The 18,169-nt window shown below is 39.3% G+C and overlaps 1 protein-coding gene across 1 annotated transcript in view; it reads left to right on the forward strand.

Annotated features, from left to right (window-relative positions):
- The window catches only part of MANBA (mannosidase beta), a 62,662-nt gene that overhangs the window by 29,331 nt on the left and 15,162 nt on the right, over positions 1-18,169 (forward strand). Inside the window, exons 7-13 of the mRNA XM_063310426.1 lie at positions 2,431-2,541; positions 4,814-4,965; positions 5,516-5,633; positions 7,663-7,749; positions 10,465-10,632; positions 14,030-14,248; positions 15,994-16,158. Coding sequence (XP_063166496.1) covers positions 2,431-2,541; positions 4,814-4,965; positions 5,516-5,633; positions 7,663-7,749; positions 10,465-10,632; positions 14,030-14,248; positions 15,994-16,158 — 1,020 coding nt within the window. The remainder of the gene's footprint in view (positions 1-2,430; positions 2,542-4,813; positions 4,966-5,515; positions 5,634-7,662; positions 7,750-10,464; positions 10,633-14,029; positions 14,249-15,993; positions 16,159-18,169) is intronic.

Raw genomic sequence — 18,169 nt, forward strand, 5'->3', positions numbered from 1 at the left:
TGATGTAATCCCAGATAATGAAAGGTAAAGCATTAGTGGCTCTGCTGAGCTATGCCTTGGTAATAGACACAACAAACTGGATTGTTTAAATGTTTCCTCCCTAGTTGCTGTCTGTGAAATACCCAGACAATTGAGCATTCACATGTTCAACATCTATTCATTTGAATGTTCATGCATACCTCGTAACTTTTTCATGGTTAAAATTTTGCATCAGGATTTACTTTACCTAAAAGGGGCTAATGCTTCTACCTAAAACAAACAACTGCATTAAATAAACAGTGGTCACTGTCAAATGTTATACTAATAAAAAGGGGTGGAATTGATCCACTGATAGTCAAAAGTTATGCCACCTAAGGATTTTGATGCCCCCTGACCTATCTGGAGGGCCCTAGATTAAGGGAATGCTACAGTAATAGTTTGTGAACAGGGTCAGGTGAGTCCTCTGGGAATTTCTATGCAGGTCCTATCAAAATAGTTTTGAAAGCATGTCAGGATAGAAACCTATAATGAGCTTTGCATGTTGAAATGTTGCAGGATGATTTCTTATGATATCAGTAAGAGGTTGGGACTTTTAATAGAATGAGTTGCATGCTCCCCAGAAGGCTGACAACAGTGGTCTTGTGTAGTGCTGTGTGAGGACCTCAGACAGTGTAGTCCAGGTGTTAACAATGTAGTGCCTGTGGCATCCTTCACTTTTAAGGACACCCATATTGAAATGATTTTTTACATACAGTACTTTAGTTATTTTTAATGGTCAGAATCTTGTAAGATGAATTTACACTTAAGATCTCAGTAGGCAAGAATGTGAGATTTGGAGAAGATTATTTTTTAATGGGGCACTCATGCCTTTGCTTATGGTATTTAGCTATTATTATTATTCCTCCCCTTTATCTCTCTCTCTCGGTGGTCAACATAGCCAATACTGCCTCCTATTTTTTCCCACAACAGCACTGTGAGGTGGGTTGGGTTGAGAGTGAGTGACTGGCCCAAAGTCATCCAGCCAGATTTCATGCCTAAGGAATGCCTAGAACTCACAGTCTCCTGGTTTCTAGGCCAGCACCTTACCAAACCCCAACCTAACCCTTATCATATTCCTTCTTGAAATTCTCTGAACCCTTCCTCACCATTCTAAAATTACTTCAGATGGGAACTAGTGAGGCAGGATAGAGTAATGGAAGAAGAAAATCATGTTTGATTTTTTGATACATCTTTCTTTGCTGCTAATATACATTTCCAGATCCCCATCATGGAGTGTATTATTCACAGTGCCAAGTGATCAAAGGAGGGACAATTAAACTGGGTTGAAATGCTGTTACAGTAGCCAGGTTGGTCTAGTGGTTAAGGAGACTGAAAGTTCTAGTCCCGCCTTAGGCATAAAAGCTGGCTGGGTGACCTTGGCCAGTCCCTCTCTCTCAGTCCAACTCACCTCACAGGGTTGTTGTTGTGCAGAAAATAGGAGGAAGGAATATTAGGTTTGTTTGCCGCCTTGAGTTATTTATAAAAATAATAAAGGTGGGATAGAAAATAAATAAAATAAGAGGAACTTGCCCCCCTGAAGCTAAAATCTAGCTCAAGTTTGAGAGTTGCCGGAATAAAGATGAAAGCAATAAGTTTTTTTCTCTTCTCCCAGTGGACCCCATTTCAGTTTGTTGGTTTCCTGTTGCCTTTAGCAGCAGGAAACCAACCATTGGTTCTCAGTCAACCAGTTGCCAGCAGACAATAGATTACTTTATGACTGGTCCTAATGGCAGCAAGAAGCCCAGAGATTTTTCCCCACTGGCCAGCTGGCTGCATTGATCACCTAGTTCAGAGGCAAGGGTTCTATGGCAATATTTTTGTGGCTGGAGACCAGGGATTTTTCATTCTGCTTTATCCTGAGAAATCATGTTGTTAGTGGTGCCAACTATACCCACATTTGGTTATCTATTTTAAGGAATGTAGGAAACATTGTTAAGTGTTGTTAGGATGAGCCAATGCTACATACATCCTGACAATGAGTTTCTTCCTTTGTCTCCCAAATAAGTCTGGATAATGTCTGTTCTGAATATTGACCTAGATTGGATTTTCCCAAACTGAAGTGAATAATGGTCACCAATCATGTAAGGGTTTGATGGAGGAAGTTTTGAATTGATCATGAGCATAACTGGATACATTCTAGGTGATGCCCTTGTACATTTGTTTTTTTTTTATATCTAAAATTTAAATTACTTATAAACCTGACTAAAAAATGAAATTCTTTCATCACTAATACCTACTGCAGATAGCTGGGTCCTCTGGAAGGGTTGCTTTGTCACATTGTTTGCTCTTAGTCCATCATTCAAGGAAAATTTAAGGATGTTGTTTGTTCAAGGAGCAGTTCTCTATGAGCTGAATGAAGTTCTGTCTAGACTTTCGTCCTGATATATTTCTTTCTTTCCCTGGGGTATAAAGAATGTGCCAGTGGAACTTTGGTGGCCATTTGGCCATGGAAACCAGACTGGATACAGCATGAAAGCAATGTTCATTATGCAGGGAGAATATAAGATCACAAAACTTTGGAAGGTATGTAAGATCTTCTACTTAGCATGACATATAACATAAAATTGTCTTTTCTCTTCTGTAGCCTCTGTGACTGGGTTCATACATTGTGCTTTGATAATGGTCAAAGGACCATTACACCTTGCAAGATTTTGGCTCTTCTAATGCTTAAGTGGATGAGTGGAGCCCGAACTGTACCCCTTTCTCTATATTATACACATACTATTAACATATTGTCCAGATGTTGCTGAGATATTCCACTGTACATTTTAATATTTTCATTTGGCAACCTATCTGTGTTAAAAATAAAGTTATGGATTGATGGCCACATTGGATGTCAGATTGGACATTAATTCATTCCCCGTCTGTCCAGCAATATCAGTGGTGTCCCTGGAAGGAAGGAGGAAGCAAATAGTCTTCCTCCTCCTTGTGACAGATCTGAAAATTGTTAGGGTTCTGGAAATTCATCACTTTGTTTCTTGCAGAACATCTGATCAGGCCAATAAGAGGTCAACAAGAAAATCAGGCAGGTCTCCTGAATGGCTCCATGGGCCATAAAGACATAGTGGAAAACTGCATATGACTACCAGGTTACTCACTCAGAATATGGTCCCTGAAAGCATTGCATGCAACCACTGGAACTACCTCTAGAGGTTGTCACAGAATACTGTAGTGATTTTTAATAAAAGGATTAATGAATAGATATAAATTAAAGCTAGTTTTGGTCTTGACCCTGACCCTTTCTTTTTTCTGGCTCCACTCTCTTATTTGATATCCTGTCCTTCCAGCTTTAAACTTGAAAAACCTGCATATTTTATGCCTACACCAAACAGCTCAGTGCAGAAGGCATTGCTTTGAGTATACTGGGCAGAATTAATCCTATCTAATATGGTCTAAGCATGGCAAAAGTGCAGCCTTCATTTCATGTTCACAAATAAAAGTTTCCTTACTGAAATGAAACTCTTTTTTATGTATCAGAAGGAAGTGTTCTTGTTATTTTTTGTATAGGCCAACCTGACAGCCTCTAGGTGTGCTGGACTATACCCATCCTTATCTAAAGCCAGCAAAGCCTTCCTTTCATCACAGTTCTGATCCAGCACATCTAGAAAACAGCAGATTGAGGAAGGCTGGTCTTGAATTGAGCCTGCAATTGGGAGTGGATGGGTTAAAAATGTATTCAATTTATATCCCCCTTTCCCATTTGATGTTATTTTATGTTATTTATTGACACTTTGGGCAATAACATTAAAGGAAAGGCAGAAGCACATTAACATATAAAAATACTATAAAATGGTTGTTTCACTATTGCTGTTGTGACCGGCAGCATCTTGTTGCCACAGAGTGATTTATTTCTATAGTGCCTGTTAAAGTAGTAATACCTTTTTTACTCCATGGTGTGTTTGGTTCTTTACTCTTGAATGGTTATGCCTTGGGGGTGGAGTGTGAGCTATAGGGAATAGCCTCCCCAAATTAGCTTGCCTTCTCAAGGCATTGCCTTCCAGATGTGTTGGCTGCCATTCTCATCATACACAGCCAATGTCTTTGCTGACTGAGGATTATAGAAATGGTAACCCAACCCACTTGGAGGGTAAAGGCTTGAAGAAGGCTGTAATTCAGGAACTTACTGTATAGGGAATAGGAATAACCTCAAATTTACCCAGCTTCTCCTTTAAAGTTGTCAGCAAAAATGTTAGGTCACTTGTTTCCATAGCTAAACTGAGTTTTTCCCCTCTTTTCTTTGATCTGTAATTCCAGTCAGAAGTAGTGCTGGAGAAAAGATTTGGGACCCTTTTAAATCTGGGCTAAGATTTCTGTACTTTCTCTGTGAATATAGTTTGATTGTAATAAAGATGTAGTCTAGTTGATTCATTACGTTACCATGTCAGTAATCATAAACAGACTGCATGGATGCTCACAGCAAAAATGTGTTGAAAAAGAATCAGGAATCCAGCAGGAACATGAGAATTTTCTAGCAATGTCTAGTTCAGTGTTTCTCAACCGTGGCAACTTTAAGATGTGTGGACTCCAACTCCTAGAATTCCCCAGCTGGGTGGGGAATTCTGGGAGTTGAAGTCTATACATCTTAAAGTTGCCAAGGTTGAGAAACACTGGTCTAGTTTCAGGTTCCTTCTCCAACTGATTCTAATTTAATCCAGCCTCATGTTTTATTTTAAGAAATCTTGCAGCAAGGTCGCATTATATTTCACATGGTGGTGTTGGGGAGGAAAATATCCAAATCATGCATCTTAAAGCTAAAATTTTCTGTGAAACGTGTCCAAATTTTCATTTTCCCCAGGTTTATTTTCGGACAGTAGAACTGGTAGAGGAACCCATTCCTGGCTCGCCTGGTTTGAGTTTTTATTTCAGAATAAATGGACTGCCCATTTTTATGAAAGGTTCCAACTGGATTCCAGCTGATTCATTTCCTGACAACGTGAACCCTAAAATGTGAGTTTGAACGAATGTTTTTTAGATGTTCACTATAGGAAATTGGTCTATGTAGACAACTACTTGACTGAGGATTGGAGAATTTTGAAACAGTTTTGTGGAAATGTTAATATTCATTTCTAATGGAAGAAATAATTCTGACAGTCTAGAAATAATAAGATATATTACAGAGTTCATAAAGGAGGAAGGAACACAGTGACTAAAACAAAAGATCTTTTGAAGGACTGGGAACTGAAAAGTGGCTGATTTCCCCCCCCCCCCCCTGTTTGCATGCTGGTGCTGCTTCTCCTTTGAAAAAGGAATGGAAATAGCAGCTTGCAAAGATTGATTCACTATTAGCTTATGCCAACACCAAGAAAATATAATAGCTGAGTAGCTCCCTTCAGTTCAGTGTTGCTCATGGAATAATTCAGTGCTAAAATGTACAAAGCAAGATCACTATTGAATTATGTGCATGCTTTCAAATGAAATATTTGCTACTTCCTTATGCTTTTCTATGGGGTATGCATTTGCTGCTCAGTAAGACTGAACTTCCACTTCTTCTTGATAGGTTACGGCTCTTACTGCAGTCAGCGGTTGATGCCAATATGAACACACTTCGAGTTTGGGGAGGAGGCATATATGAGCAAGATGAGTTCTATAAGATCTGTGATGAACTAGGAATCATGGTAAACCCCCCAAATCAGCACGTGCTAGCAGCAACTGACCTCAAAAGTAGCAGCATACATAGTATTTTCTCTATAAATTAAGTGTAGCCCTTGGATGCACAGAGATTGCCCATCCCTGTAGTAAAACCACAGGTAACAGCTCAAGCCATGGAATGGAAGGCAAATTCCACTGAAGCAGATCTAAAATCTAGCACTGCGTGACCAATGCACCAGTGTGGGGATGCCTAGCCAGATTGGTGAATATACTCTTCTCCTGCAGAGCAGTTTGTGAGTATGCTGAGGAAACAGAAAACACTGGTGTTTTTAGTTTACTGAATCTATGCTCATGGGTAAAGACTGCACACTTCAACAGTTCACTTGCCTCCCTACTGTATGCTGGAAAATGCAAAGAAATGAAATCAAAAGTAACTGAGCAGAAAAATGCAGAAGTAGGGAAATGAGAAACACGAACTGTTCATGGTTCCCGTTTGCTTTTGGTCCTCTTGCTGCCATGTATGGTATCTACTTCTAACCTATATTATTACTAAATGCTCACTGTGATGGTTCTTTCTGTCCTTTGAGGTATGTCAAGGTCCAAATGCTGTAAAATATAGTTTAGGCGCCAGAAGATAATTGAGAGCTTTGGACTATTCTGAAATTTCTTACTTTAGAAAGCAAGTAATACTTTAAAAAAAAAACATACGGAGTCCTGGCTTGAGACCAAGCACAGAAAGTTTCAAAACCCATTTTTTTTTAAATGAAGGGTGTATACAAACAGAAGTATGATTAGGAGGAAGACACCTGCTTGAAATTGCAGAGAAATAGTACCTGTGTAACCCTGAGTTATAAGTTATAAGTTCATTTTCTTAGATTCTGATTAATGATGTAGCCAGATGAAATTGGAGCTCCCACCTTGGGCTCTTTGGATAACATCCAAATGCAATTATTTTACTTGCTTTCACCCTCCTCTGGTTCTTCCCACTAGCAAGACCGAACCTGGTGCAGAAAGTATACAGTTCAGATTAAAGAATTCAGAGCCTAAGGATCTGTTTTGAGTATCAAACCCCATCATCTTTCCATGCAAATTCCATACCTGATTACGTGAAGTTTCAATTATTTCAGAGTATTATCTAGGTGTGTCTCTGTGTGGGGATAACTATTTTTGCTGTTTCTAGTTAAAAAAATAACTTGCTGATCATTTGCACCTTATATGAGGAACAATTTATTCCAAAGAAGGAGTACTAGGAATCACCTCACAAGCTGTTGCCCATTTTCTGAATGTTTGGCTTCCTTAGAAAGTAAGCCTCAACACAGTGCTTTGTTACCTTGTTTCCTGCAGATGTGTTGAACTTCAGCTCCTGTGAATATGGAGAAATCTGGGAGTTATAATTTCCAGACATTTGGAGGACACCAAGTTGGGAAATGCTGCCCTAGCCCTTTTTATTTATCTTGGTATTCTACCTAACTGCCTGTTGGGGAAACAAACCATATTTACTTTGTGGTGTTTTGGCTAAAGAGTATAACATCAGTAGGATGTTTGACAACAGTTAGGCCATACTTTTTTCGAACTTATTTTATATTACTGTATATTATTTTTTTCTGCTTTATAATGCTACCTTCTCTCCAGATCACCCCAATTTCATTGGGCTACAACAAACTTTTATTGTGCCTTTATTATATTTTCTGTACTGCAAAACTGAAGTGCTGTACATGCCAATGAGAAGCAAGCTCTATATTCAGTGGGGCATATTTTCAAGAAAGTGTGTGCAGGATCTTAGCTTTAATTGTGATTTGGAGGAAGAAAATATATTTATGACTGTGTGTTATTTTAAAAAGGTAACAGTTAAGACTATCTTTCTTGACGCAATGCCCTCCAGATCTATGACATAACAGCCTCCATAATCCCTAGTCAGCATGCCCTTGATGGGAATTGTAGACCAATACATTTTATAAATGCCAGGTTGGAATCACTGATATGATGGAAAATATCTTTTGTATTTATAGGAAAAAACTGGTTGTTGATCTTCCATTTTTTGTCTAATTTCTCTAGATTTGGCAAGACTTTATGTTTGCGTGTGCCCTTTATCCATCCAACCAGTGCTTCTTAGACTCAGTAAGAGCAGAAATTACTCATCAGGTATGTTATTCTGTCCATGAGGATCAAGATCACAAAGAAGTAAACATTCATGTCAGCTGAAGGCACATCAGTAAATTTATCTTGCTCCGAGCAGGCTAATTCTACTGTTACTCCACTGCTCCCTTCCTTCCCACGATGCATTGGAAGATGTTAATGGTGGTATGCAAACTTTCTATCTAACTTGGCTAACTGTCCACATGGCAAGCTATGATATGAAACTGGGTGATTGAAAGAGTGGAGTAGCATTCTTGAAAGCTCTTTCCCAGAACACTTATGTCAGAGGTAGGCAACTCCTGTTTGTGGGTTGGATACAGCCCAGGGTCTCTCCATCTTGTGCATCACATCCTTACAATCCCCATGAAGCTTCCATAGGATACTTAAAAAAAAAAAAGCCCAATTCCCACATGGACCAAGAAGTGTGTTGTAGCCCATTAATCCTCTTTTCCTCATATGTTGAATATTCTCCATATTCACAGCATTCTAAAAGCTTCCACTTTTAAAACCTCTTAGTTATTTTACAGGGATATGTGCCAAGAAGGAGGAAAACAGAAAGGATGTGGAGGGAGGGAGAGAGAGACTGAGACAGACATGGGGGTGAGGGATTTAATGCATTGGATTATTGTGTGTGCCCAAGAGATGGAGAAAAAAGAGAATGGGTGCTTCCTTTCCTCAAAGGAAGTACACTGTATATTAATGTGATTGTGGACTGCCTTTCATATAGAAATGTGTTCATTGATTAACTTGTGTGGTTGATTGTTTAATAATCTGTTTGAAAAATTGAAAGTGGGCCAGTATAATTTTGAGCTGGTAGGACTGGCCCTTTCATCACTACCACCTCTGGACTCCAGCCAATTCCATCACTGAATAGTTGCTTGGATTCATAGTTTTGGATGCATTATGAAGAAGAGACCATTTCTGTGGTGCCTTACTGCTGCCAAGACCAACACTGGTACAAATTCCAGCAAAGGAGCAGGACTCAAAGCTTCCACATGGATCCTATAAACCAGTGTTTCTCAACCATGGCAACTTTAAGATGTATGGGCTTCAGTTCCCATGGCTGGCTGGGGAATTCTGGGAGTTTAAGTCCACAGTCTTAAAGTTGCCAAGGTTGAGAAACACTGCTATAAACTATTCACTGAATTGGACTGTAAAATATATTCCTGTTTGAATTCTGTTCTAAAGTCTTCAGAAACAGGTGCTTGTTGCTGGTAAAATTTATTTGAAATCTCTGGGTTATTTTCAGGCCAGGTTTATCAGAAGCAAGTCTCAGTTGCCTTTTCCCTTTGTGGCTTGAATAAACAGAGTCCTTTTTGCATTGAGCTGAGAGAGATTCTCCTATCCTTTCTGTTCCCAGGACTGGAAATAGGAAGCACAGCAGTTACCATATTTTTAAAGGGAGAAACCTATTAAGGTTTTATGTATTTACCTAAAGGAGAAGAATGTACTGATCATTTTGAAAATGAGTGTTATATGGTGATGACTCAGAAGTCCACATTGTCTGAGCCACTCTTGGAGATATACAGTATAATCTGTATGGCAGGAGGTTCCTAATTTTTTGTCCCTGTGGGAACATTTGTGAGATTACTCTTTCAGTACTCTCATGTAACGGCTGCCATTGTCACTGTAGCCAATCACACATTATCCAATTACTGAAAACTTGCCCATTTATCACCAGCTCTTCTTCCCCCCACCCATGCCCTGCATCACTGTAGTGTGCCTTTATATTTCCACCTTGCAACAAAGTACTTTGCTCCAGTCACCATCATTTTATTTTCTAAGAATGTCTCTGAAATCTAAGGAAGGCCCAGAGGTATTGCTGGAAATAGAGATCATGTTTGGGGCTGGTACTTTACTCTGCAGCAAACTAGCTTTCCATTTTTTGTTTAATTAGAAGAATCTAATAGCCCGCTCCCTCCAAGGTGGAGCAGAGAGCATGGCAATCTCTGCACGCAAAGGGGCCAAGTTGTATGCATTATATGCTTACAGATGTTGCAGCCACATGAAATATCCCCCGATCTCTCTAAAAAAGCAAAAGAAAACACTCTTTTGTTGCTGGCTGCACATTAAAAGAGTTGATATTCATGCTCCCAACACTTCTACACATATCTGGCTCAGATAATTCCTATTTGCCTTAATGGAAGAAGGCATGGACTCATCCAGTCCTTGAACAGGAAGTAGTTTTGGAAACTTCCATTCTGCTGATGAAAACTTCAGAAAATTGAATGCCCTGTTTATTTCTTCTATCAGAGATAAGCCTAGCTAGCAGGTTCAAGAGAAGTAACTGGGCACCATTGGGCAATTCTACCACTATTTTAAAAAAATAATTATTTTAATTAAAAAAAAAAAAACAGAAGCTGTGTGATGGGACTGGATTCTTCTTCTCTGGAGCCTTTAAAACACAAGTCACTTCCAGAATTTGAAGAACAGCTTCCTTTTACACTATGTCACACTTCCAGATGCATTAAGACATGGGTAAAATTGTGTGGGTTTTTTCATCAATGTCCTTTGTCTTTTAGGGTAGCTTTTGGCCATGCTTGCTGTGATTTCCAGGAGTTGCAATCCTAGTGCATTGGAAGAAGCCAGTCTTGGGAGTGTTACTTTGTCTTTTCTGACTTTGCTTTTTCACACAAATACTTTTACTTTTTCATATAAATACTTTTGCTTTTTCATAGCAATACTTTTGTCTGAAGTTGAAAGAAGTTCTGTTCTTTCCAGGTAAAGCGACTGAAATATTACCCATCCATTGTTTTATGGAGTGGGAACAATGAAAATGAAGCTGCACTTTCCACCAACTGGTTCTCCATTCCAAGTGCACAGTTGAATATTTATTTCAAAGATTATGTGACGCTTTATGTTGATAATATCAGAGAAATTGTTGTTGCTGTAAGTACCAGTTCTTTTCCTTATGAAATCTAAAGAGAGCTGACAGTTGGCTTTATGTTCTGCTGAATTGTGATTTTCCTTCAGAGTCTGGAAATGAATGGATTGTTTTGAATATGTTGCAGGCAAACCCTTAATGTTATAGATGCTCTAGATAAAATCTGGAAACATCTGTTTCCTTTGAGTCCTGATGTGCTCAAATCAGCCCTGACAATTTTATGTTCTGCTCTTCCCTTGCTGGCTTTGTAAAATATGTATTAAAACGATTTCTTCTGTTGATTGCCTATTGTATCAGGTTAGAAGAGTCTTGCTTGGGGAAAAAGACCAAGGTTCTAATTTGAATACTGGTGTTTGCTCTGCTATACATTTTATTTATTTATTTTATTTTATTTTTATCCCGCCTTTATTATTTTTATAAATAACTCAAGGCGGCGAACATACCTAATACTCCTCCCTCCTCCTATTTTCCCCACAACAACAACCCTGTGAGGTGAGTTGGGCTGAGAGAGAGGGACTGGCCCAAGGTCACCCAGCCAGCTTTCATGCCTAAGGCGGGACTGGAACTCTCAGTCTCCTGGTTTCTAGCCCAGCACCTTAACCGCTAGACCAAGCTTAAAAAGAAATCATGCAGGTCTTCACAAAATTAAGAAAGGTGACAAAAACATTTTAGCCAGCTGCAGTTGGCTGACAAACCTTTGGTGCTAGTCCTTCTCAGGGGCTCTGTGACTGCTGGGGAGGTGCATATTTCCTCTCTTCATTTTATAGCTAAAGGTGGTCTATTTGAATTGGAACTTATGGTTAACTTAATAATAATGATACTATAGTAGCAGTAATAGCATTTCCTCAAGCATTTTGTAAAAAACAGGAGATGAAGTCATTCTGTAAAGAGCAAGATCATGGTCTGTCTCAAAAACAGTGATGAAGTTATTGTATCTGGCCTAGTTCAGTCTCCTAGACCTGTTGGAATACCTACTGTATGTGCTTTTAGGAATCTGTCTGACCTCTCTAATAAACATAATGATAAGCTGCTAGTTAGGAAAGAGGAGACTGTTTTTAACTGCTCCCCATGCCCTTGTTGTGCATCAGCTTGATAACCTTGTCACAATGCTCACAAGGATACATGACCCTTTTAGGAGCACTTGGTTTTGAACATACTTCATTTTTTTCCTTCTAAATGAGGCCTGCACAATTCAACAGGTCACAGTCCAGCTGCCACGCCTATGGATTACCAGGTGTCTTATCTCTCATCTTTTCTTCCTTTCTTCCTTGTATTTTCTTCCTCCTCCTCCTGCTCCTCTTTTCTGAAATCCTAAGTACTGTAGACAAGTCTTGGAAATTTATCACCCCTGCTAATAGCCATTACATATTAGAGTGTCAAAGATCTGTTTGGCTTGTCTGGTTACAAGTTGTGCAGGACAGTTTTAAATGTGTGCAGTAATTGTTTTGAATTTTTCTGAATCTGGACTAAAAGATACAGGTAGGTGAGGAGCTGGTTATCATAGAAGTGCACTATGGGATGTAAACATTGTACTTTGGGCTTGTTTTTTTCTAGCATCGGTGCTTCTCAAAGTCTTTTGTTGAATAGTTGCAGCCTTGATCTGGCAAGTACAGTCTGAAAGGGCTCATATTATTCTTTATTATAGGTACAAAGGTATTTTGGAGCTGGCAAGAAAGTTCTTCCCTGTATTGCCCACACTGAAGTTCTCTGCCTAGTGAAAGAAATAATTAACCATTGGAACAGAAGTATAAACTTCAGAACAAGCTTCCCCTCTTGAAAGATTGTCCAACAGATGATGTAATTTAATATATAATTCTGTGATGGATGTAGCAACTGCCTGTACTGACAACTGTCATGGCTGCATCCATATACAACACATTGAGAATGAAACATACAGTGGCAGCTGGCCAGGACAGAAAGCTGTTCTTAGAGCTGTGTGCTTATAGGAGATGAAGGGGCTTCTCCATGAAATGGATCAGGAGGTGAATTCTTTTGTCCAATTTGCTGTCTGACATAGCTGTTTCAGTCCCTGTAATGATATGGTGAGCTCTGGATATTCCATGTACTATCCATATTGGTTCCATCTGCTTGCTGGGTAACACTGAAGATGGAAGGCATCAGCTTCCTCCTGATTACCTTGGCCATGGGGGAAAAATACCTTCTGGCCCCTGTGTCTTATCCTCAAAAGTGTCTCGTCTTTGAATGAAACAGCCAAGTTTGATAGCTAAAATGGTGAATGTTACAGACACTGGGAATTATGCACAATAGTAAAGAGGTAAACTAACAAGGGTGAAAGATTCCTTTGTTCTGCAGTAAATAAATATAATGGGTAATTTACTTGGAAAATGTAAAAGCCGTAAAATAAATAAAACCAGGAAGGGGAAATTATGTAGGCAGTACCTAACAGATGTGAAAGGAATAGTATCTTCATTCCCTGGAATTACCTTGTTGGCCCTTTCCCAAGGTCAGTTTTTCCAAGGTATTTCCACAGAACCACTTGTTTCACCCCCCCTGAAGCTCACTATTTCTTGCGAGCTAATAACTAACAACTGTTCTCTTCCACTGGCCAAAGGAGAAGTATAAAAATCAGCATCCAGCCAGCATCTCTGTCCTCTCCTTTTGCTTTTGCTTTTGCAGACAGACAGACAGACACACACACACAGGGTGCCTTTCCTGTCAGCATAAGGAACCTTGGAAAAGGTGTCAAGTTGTTGTGGTGTCTTGACGTCAGCAGGGAGAGGGGAGAATTGAGAAAGCAGGATGAGATGGGAGTTCCCATTCTGCATTAACAGTATAAAGATAGCTTGGCAATGTGAATGCTGGAGCTGAATGGGAAGTTAATCAGCTCCACTGTAAAAGTCTGTGAAGACTGTTGCTATATAGGGGTGCAGAGGGGATCCTGGATTTGTGCAAACCAAGTGCTTGAGTGGGCCCTAGGCTGTACAAGATTTTCTGTCTACTTGTCTTGCAATCTGAAAGTTGCAGAGAGGTGGAGAGTACAATCACTGGATGTGTTCAAAAAAGGCTATTCAGCCATCTGATGGTTTAATTTGGATTCTTGTACTGAGCAGGATGTTGGATGTGATGACCAAAGTCCCCCCTCCGTCCCAACTCTATGATTCTGTGAATCTGATTGCTTCCCTTTGATGCTGCAGTATGAAACTCTGATTCTTGCAGCTGAAAATCCGATTCCAGGAATCTGACATTCACTGACACATTCAGTGAACCAGAAATGATAGAAATGGTCTAGTATTCTTGGGAAAAGAGACTGTGATTCACCATGAAAAATCTGCCTTTTGCTTGTACTTTCCAAATTATAGTTTGTCAAGGTAGTTTCTATAGCAACTCTCTTTTATTTCTTGACCCCAGTTAGTCTGTTATTTTGAATCTTGTTAAATGTAGGAAGATCCGAGCCGTCCTTTCATTGCCTCAAGCCCTACTAACGGATTGGAGTCAGTCAAGGAAGGTTGGCTGGCTCACAACCCTTCTGATACCCATTACGGAGATATCCATTACTACAATTACCAGAAAGACTGCTGGAACTGGTCCATGTATCCCAGGGCCCGGTTTGCCTCTGAATATGGCTTTCAGTCATGGCCTTCCTTCAGCACCTTGGCACAGGTAAATAAAAGCCAGCTGTCTTCTCTCACTCTCCAGCACATTTTATGGATGTAAGATGAGACTTAGGGAATCAACCCAAAGGTCCATCTGGTCCAGTCTTAGGTCAAAACACAAAAGAGTAAGATTAAACGATGTGGAACCAAGCACCCTTTTTATCCTGTGCTTGGAATAAAGCCACATAAAACAGGATGCTTCCTTTTAAACTCAGAACTCTCAATGACCGTTGCAAGATCAGAACTTCCCCAATTTTCTAGTATTCAGCCACTGCTTAGACCTTTGGGAGCCCAATACAAACACCAGATTCAGAACTAAGATTTTCCTTAGGTTCTCAGCTAAGGCGGTGGTAGTGGTGGTGTCTAGTAGAGTATCTGCTGAGATCTGTTAGTTACTTCTCCTCCCTTGCTGATGCAGTTTGTGTATTTAAGCATTTGCATATTAAACACCCAGATGCCTTTAAAGTACTGTTTAATTATACTCCACCACACCCAGTTGATGCAATAGGCTTTAAGGAAAACAAAATCTGTACCTCCTTTGTCCCTTCCATTGACTTCAGTGGAAGGATGTGTGGACATATGCTTAGCTTTACAGAGAAGCTAAAGGTACAGACTTAAAATAGCATTTATTTCCCTACCCTATGCTAATTTATAAGCTGAAAAGCAAAAGGAAATACATTCTCTAAAGCTTCTCTAACTGGTTGCTTGAAGGCAGTTCTAATCTAACACAGGATGACTGACAAGTCTGCACTCGGTTTTCTTTTTCTCCAGTTTAAACCAATAGGCTGTAGAACTAATACAGGATAGATTAAGCTGCCTTAGAATGGTATCTGTAAATGTGGCATGATTTCTTAGCCAGCTTGAGAGCCAATTAAAGGTATCTTAGCACATTCAGAAACTAACAGTATTTTGAACAATTTTCTTTCATAGAAACAAAAATATAGAACAAGTTGGATCAGGAAAAAAAGGGAATTATGATTCCTGGATCTAAATACAACATTGGGAACCATAGGTTTATTTCAGCTTTATCAAAATAAATGAACTATAAACTTAAGGCTTATGCACACATCTGGGGATGCAGTTTAGCAAACTGGTTCTACATTTGAGGATTAGAAGTTTATCCTTTTGCCTACAACTGTCTATCTGGTTAGCTTCATAACTGGATAGGAATTCAGGTCTCCATGATCTCAGTCTGCTGCAACATTCCACAACCTGCTGTCTTGCAAATACATTGAGAATTACCACTCACAGTGCTACCAGCCAAAACATGTGGAATGTGCCACATTGGGGAAGATTTATCTAGAGTAGGATAGATTAGAGTTAGCATGGGTTTGGAAGGGATTGCTCTCTCTGCCATCACAAGGCTTTTTAAAGTGAAAATTGTGAATTCTGGTTTTGTTTAAAAATATATAAATTAATAATATAAATTAATAAATTATTATAAATTAATAAAATAAACCTCTTTGTTTTATTTGGTGAGAGTTGTTGTTTTTACTGCTCCCCAATTAATTATTTTTTAAAAAGAGAGTCATTCTGGGGTCTGTTCCCTACCAGGTCCCCCAGTTTTTGAGGGGAGGATATTGCCCTAATTTTAGAGTCCTTGTTTTGGGTAACTATATTAGATTATTTAAATAAATAAATAGAACATAGACTCTGAAGCAAAATATATGTTTTTTTTTAAAGTGCTGCATGCATTTCTGTATGCTGTTCATGTTCTTAAAACCATATAAATATGTTCTTCTTTATATTCAGGTGTCTGTTGAGGAAGATTGGTCTTATAAAAGTAATTTCTCCCTGCACCGACAGCATCGTGCTGGAGGTAATGACGAAATGCTTCATCAGGCAGGGCTTCACTTTAAATTGCCTCAGGTAGTAAATCCAGTTGAGAACTTCAAACAGACAATCTATCTCACTCAGGTAAGTGTTTGTCAGAATGTTAACTGTGACCTTAAAAAAAAATAAAGATAATGTTATGATTTTTCATGGAAAATGTGCAAGATAATCTGTTCACATTTTACCAAAGTTAATTCTTGGATCTAATGAATATGAAGTTCATAATCAATATGAAGTTGTCTGTGGGCTTCATTTTTATATATTTTTCTTACAAGTGTATAATTTCTATGATGGGAAAAGTGTGTATGCTACTACGTGTACATGTAGCACAAATGTTTCTTCTTTGAGATCTTTGTAGTCTCCACATATGGATTTATGGTCTAATTCAGTGAGGTTACCCTTTGAGGATTTGCTCAGGACAGCTCCTGAGGGACTGCGTTTCAAAGCTTGGGAACAGCATAGGAGAAGACCCTCTCAATATGAGTCCAAGAAAAGGTGGTAGGAAAGTGAGGGAAGTTTTAAGAAGACTTATCCTGTTGACCATAACATCCAGGGAGCTTCATACTGAGATAGGTGATCTCTCCAATAGTCTGATTTCAAGCCAGCCAGGATTTAAAGGTCAAAACCTAACATACTGGTGTCTGGAAAACAATTATAGTAGCATGGCTGAACCCTTAAGTGGAAACCTCATTTTTCAGAAACCTTCTAAGCCTATACACCTTGGCTCTGCCTTTTTGTCTTGGATTAGTCTTGGTAGCTCCCTCTGCTACTACCCAGCTTCCAGAAAGTCATCTGGTGTCCTTCCCCAACCCAGCGTACAAGAGAGATACCACTTTCACTACCTGCACTGGTTTTTGCAGACTGAAAGGTGAAATAGGAAGAAAATAATTTATATAATTTGGGGCCTATCTTTTCTGAGAGATAGACTAAATTCACATGTGATAAACAAAACCAAGCTTTATTTAAAAAAAATGGAAAAGGGTATATGAAATCTTTCTTACTCTTAAGAAAAAAATTTAAAACATACATGCAATGTGCCAGGCAGACCACAAGATGGTGCTGGCCTGAGTTTGCTGGTAGTGAGCTCAGGCAGAAGAGACTGCTGTTAGATTATGTTTTGCTTCGCAAGAATTTAGGAATGGAGAGGTTGGGTTACACTGAATTCCTTACTTTTGCAGAAATAATAAGCATAAGATGCAATAAGGCTTAAGGAGCACTACACAAAAATGTAAAAATCAAACTACCAATGCAGCTTCCTGGCTAGATTACTTCTAGATTTCTAGATTCCTTAGAAATAGATTCCTGAAGCAAAAGCCCCCTCCTATTCTAGCTTCTTGTAGATTCCATCCTTTAATTCAATGTTTTTCAACCTTGGCAACTTTAAGATATGTAGACTTCAATTCCCAGAATTCCCAGCGAGCATAATTCCCCAGCCAACATAGGTCCACACATCTGAAAGTTGCCAAGGTTGAAAAACACTGCTTTAATCAGAGGCTCAGGAGAATGAGGTTAGTTCTCTCCTTTTCATAGCTCTGGTATTGAGCTTTTTCCTTTGTTTTCAAGGAAAACCAAGTCTTTTAAGAGAAATATGACTGTGTATGTGACTCAAAGTTTACATCTTCCTTTTATGAAGATGTAGATTCTGAGATGAGGGAATGTCTGTCCTGCGTCTGGCATGAGGGCCTCATAGCCGGGAGTGTTTTCCCAACAGTAACCGATATAGGACTAGCTGAAATATGCTGCCTGTATCATGCACCAGTTAGCAACCTTGTTGCTGCATTTTTCACTAGTTGTGGTTTCTGGATATGCTGCAGAGTATGTTGCAGTAGTCAACTGGGAGTGACCAAGGGATGGGAATCTGTTCTGGGGTCTGATCATCTCAGGAATGACTCACTAGCCATAATATAGTAACTGTATTCCTCATTATCACCTGAGAATCATAAGACATCTAGAACCAAGGGCCAGTCCAAGACAGTGGATCTGCTCTTTTTGAGGGGTTCATTCCAGAGCAGAATGAACCTGAAGCCTAGAGTCCAGTTTCCTATTGAACAATAGGATCTCCATCTTGTCTGGATTTAAGTTCTGTGGTGCTGCG

The sequence above is a fragment of the Candoia aspera genome, chromosome 8, assembly GCF_035149785.1.
Source record: "Candoia aspera isolate rCanAsp1 chromosome 8, rCanAsp1.hap2, whole genome shotgun sequence".
Lineage (NCBI taxonomy): Eukaryota > Metazoa > Chordata > Lepidosauria > Squamata > Boidae > Candoia > Candoia aspera.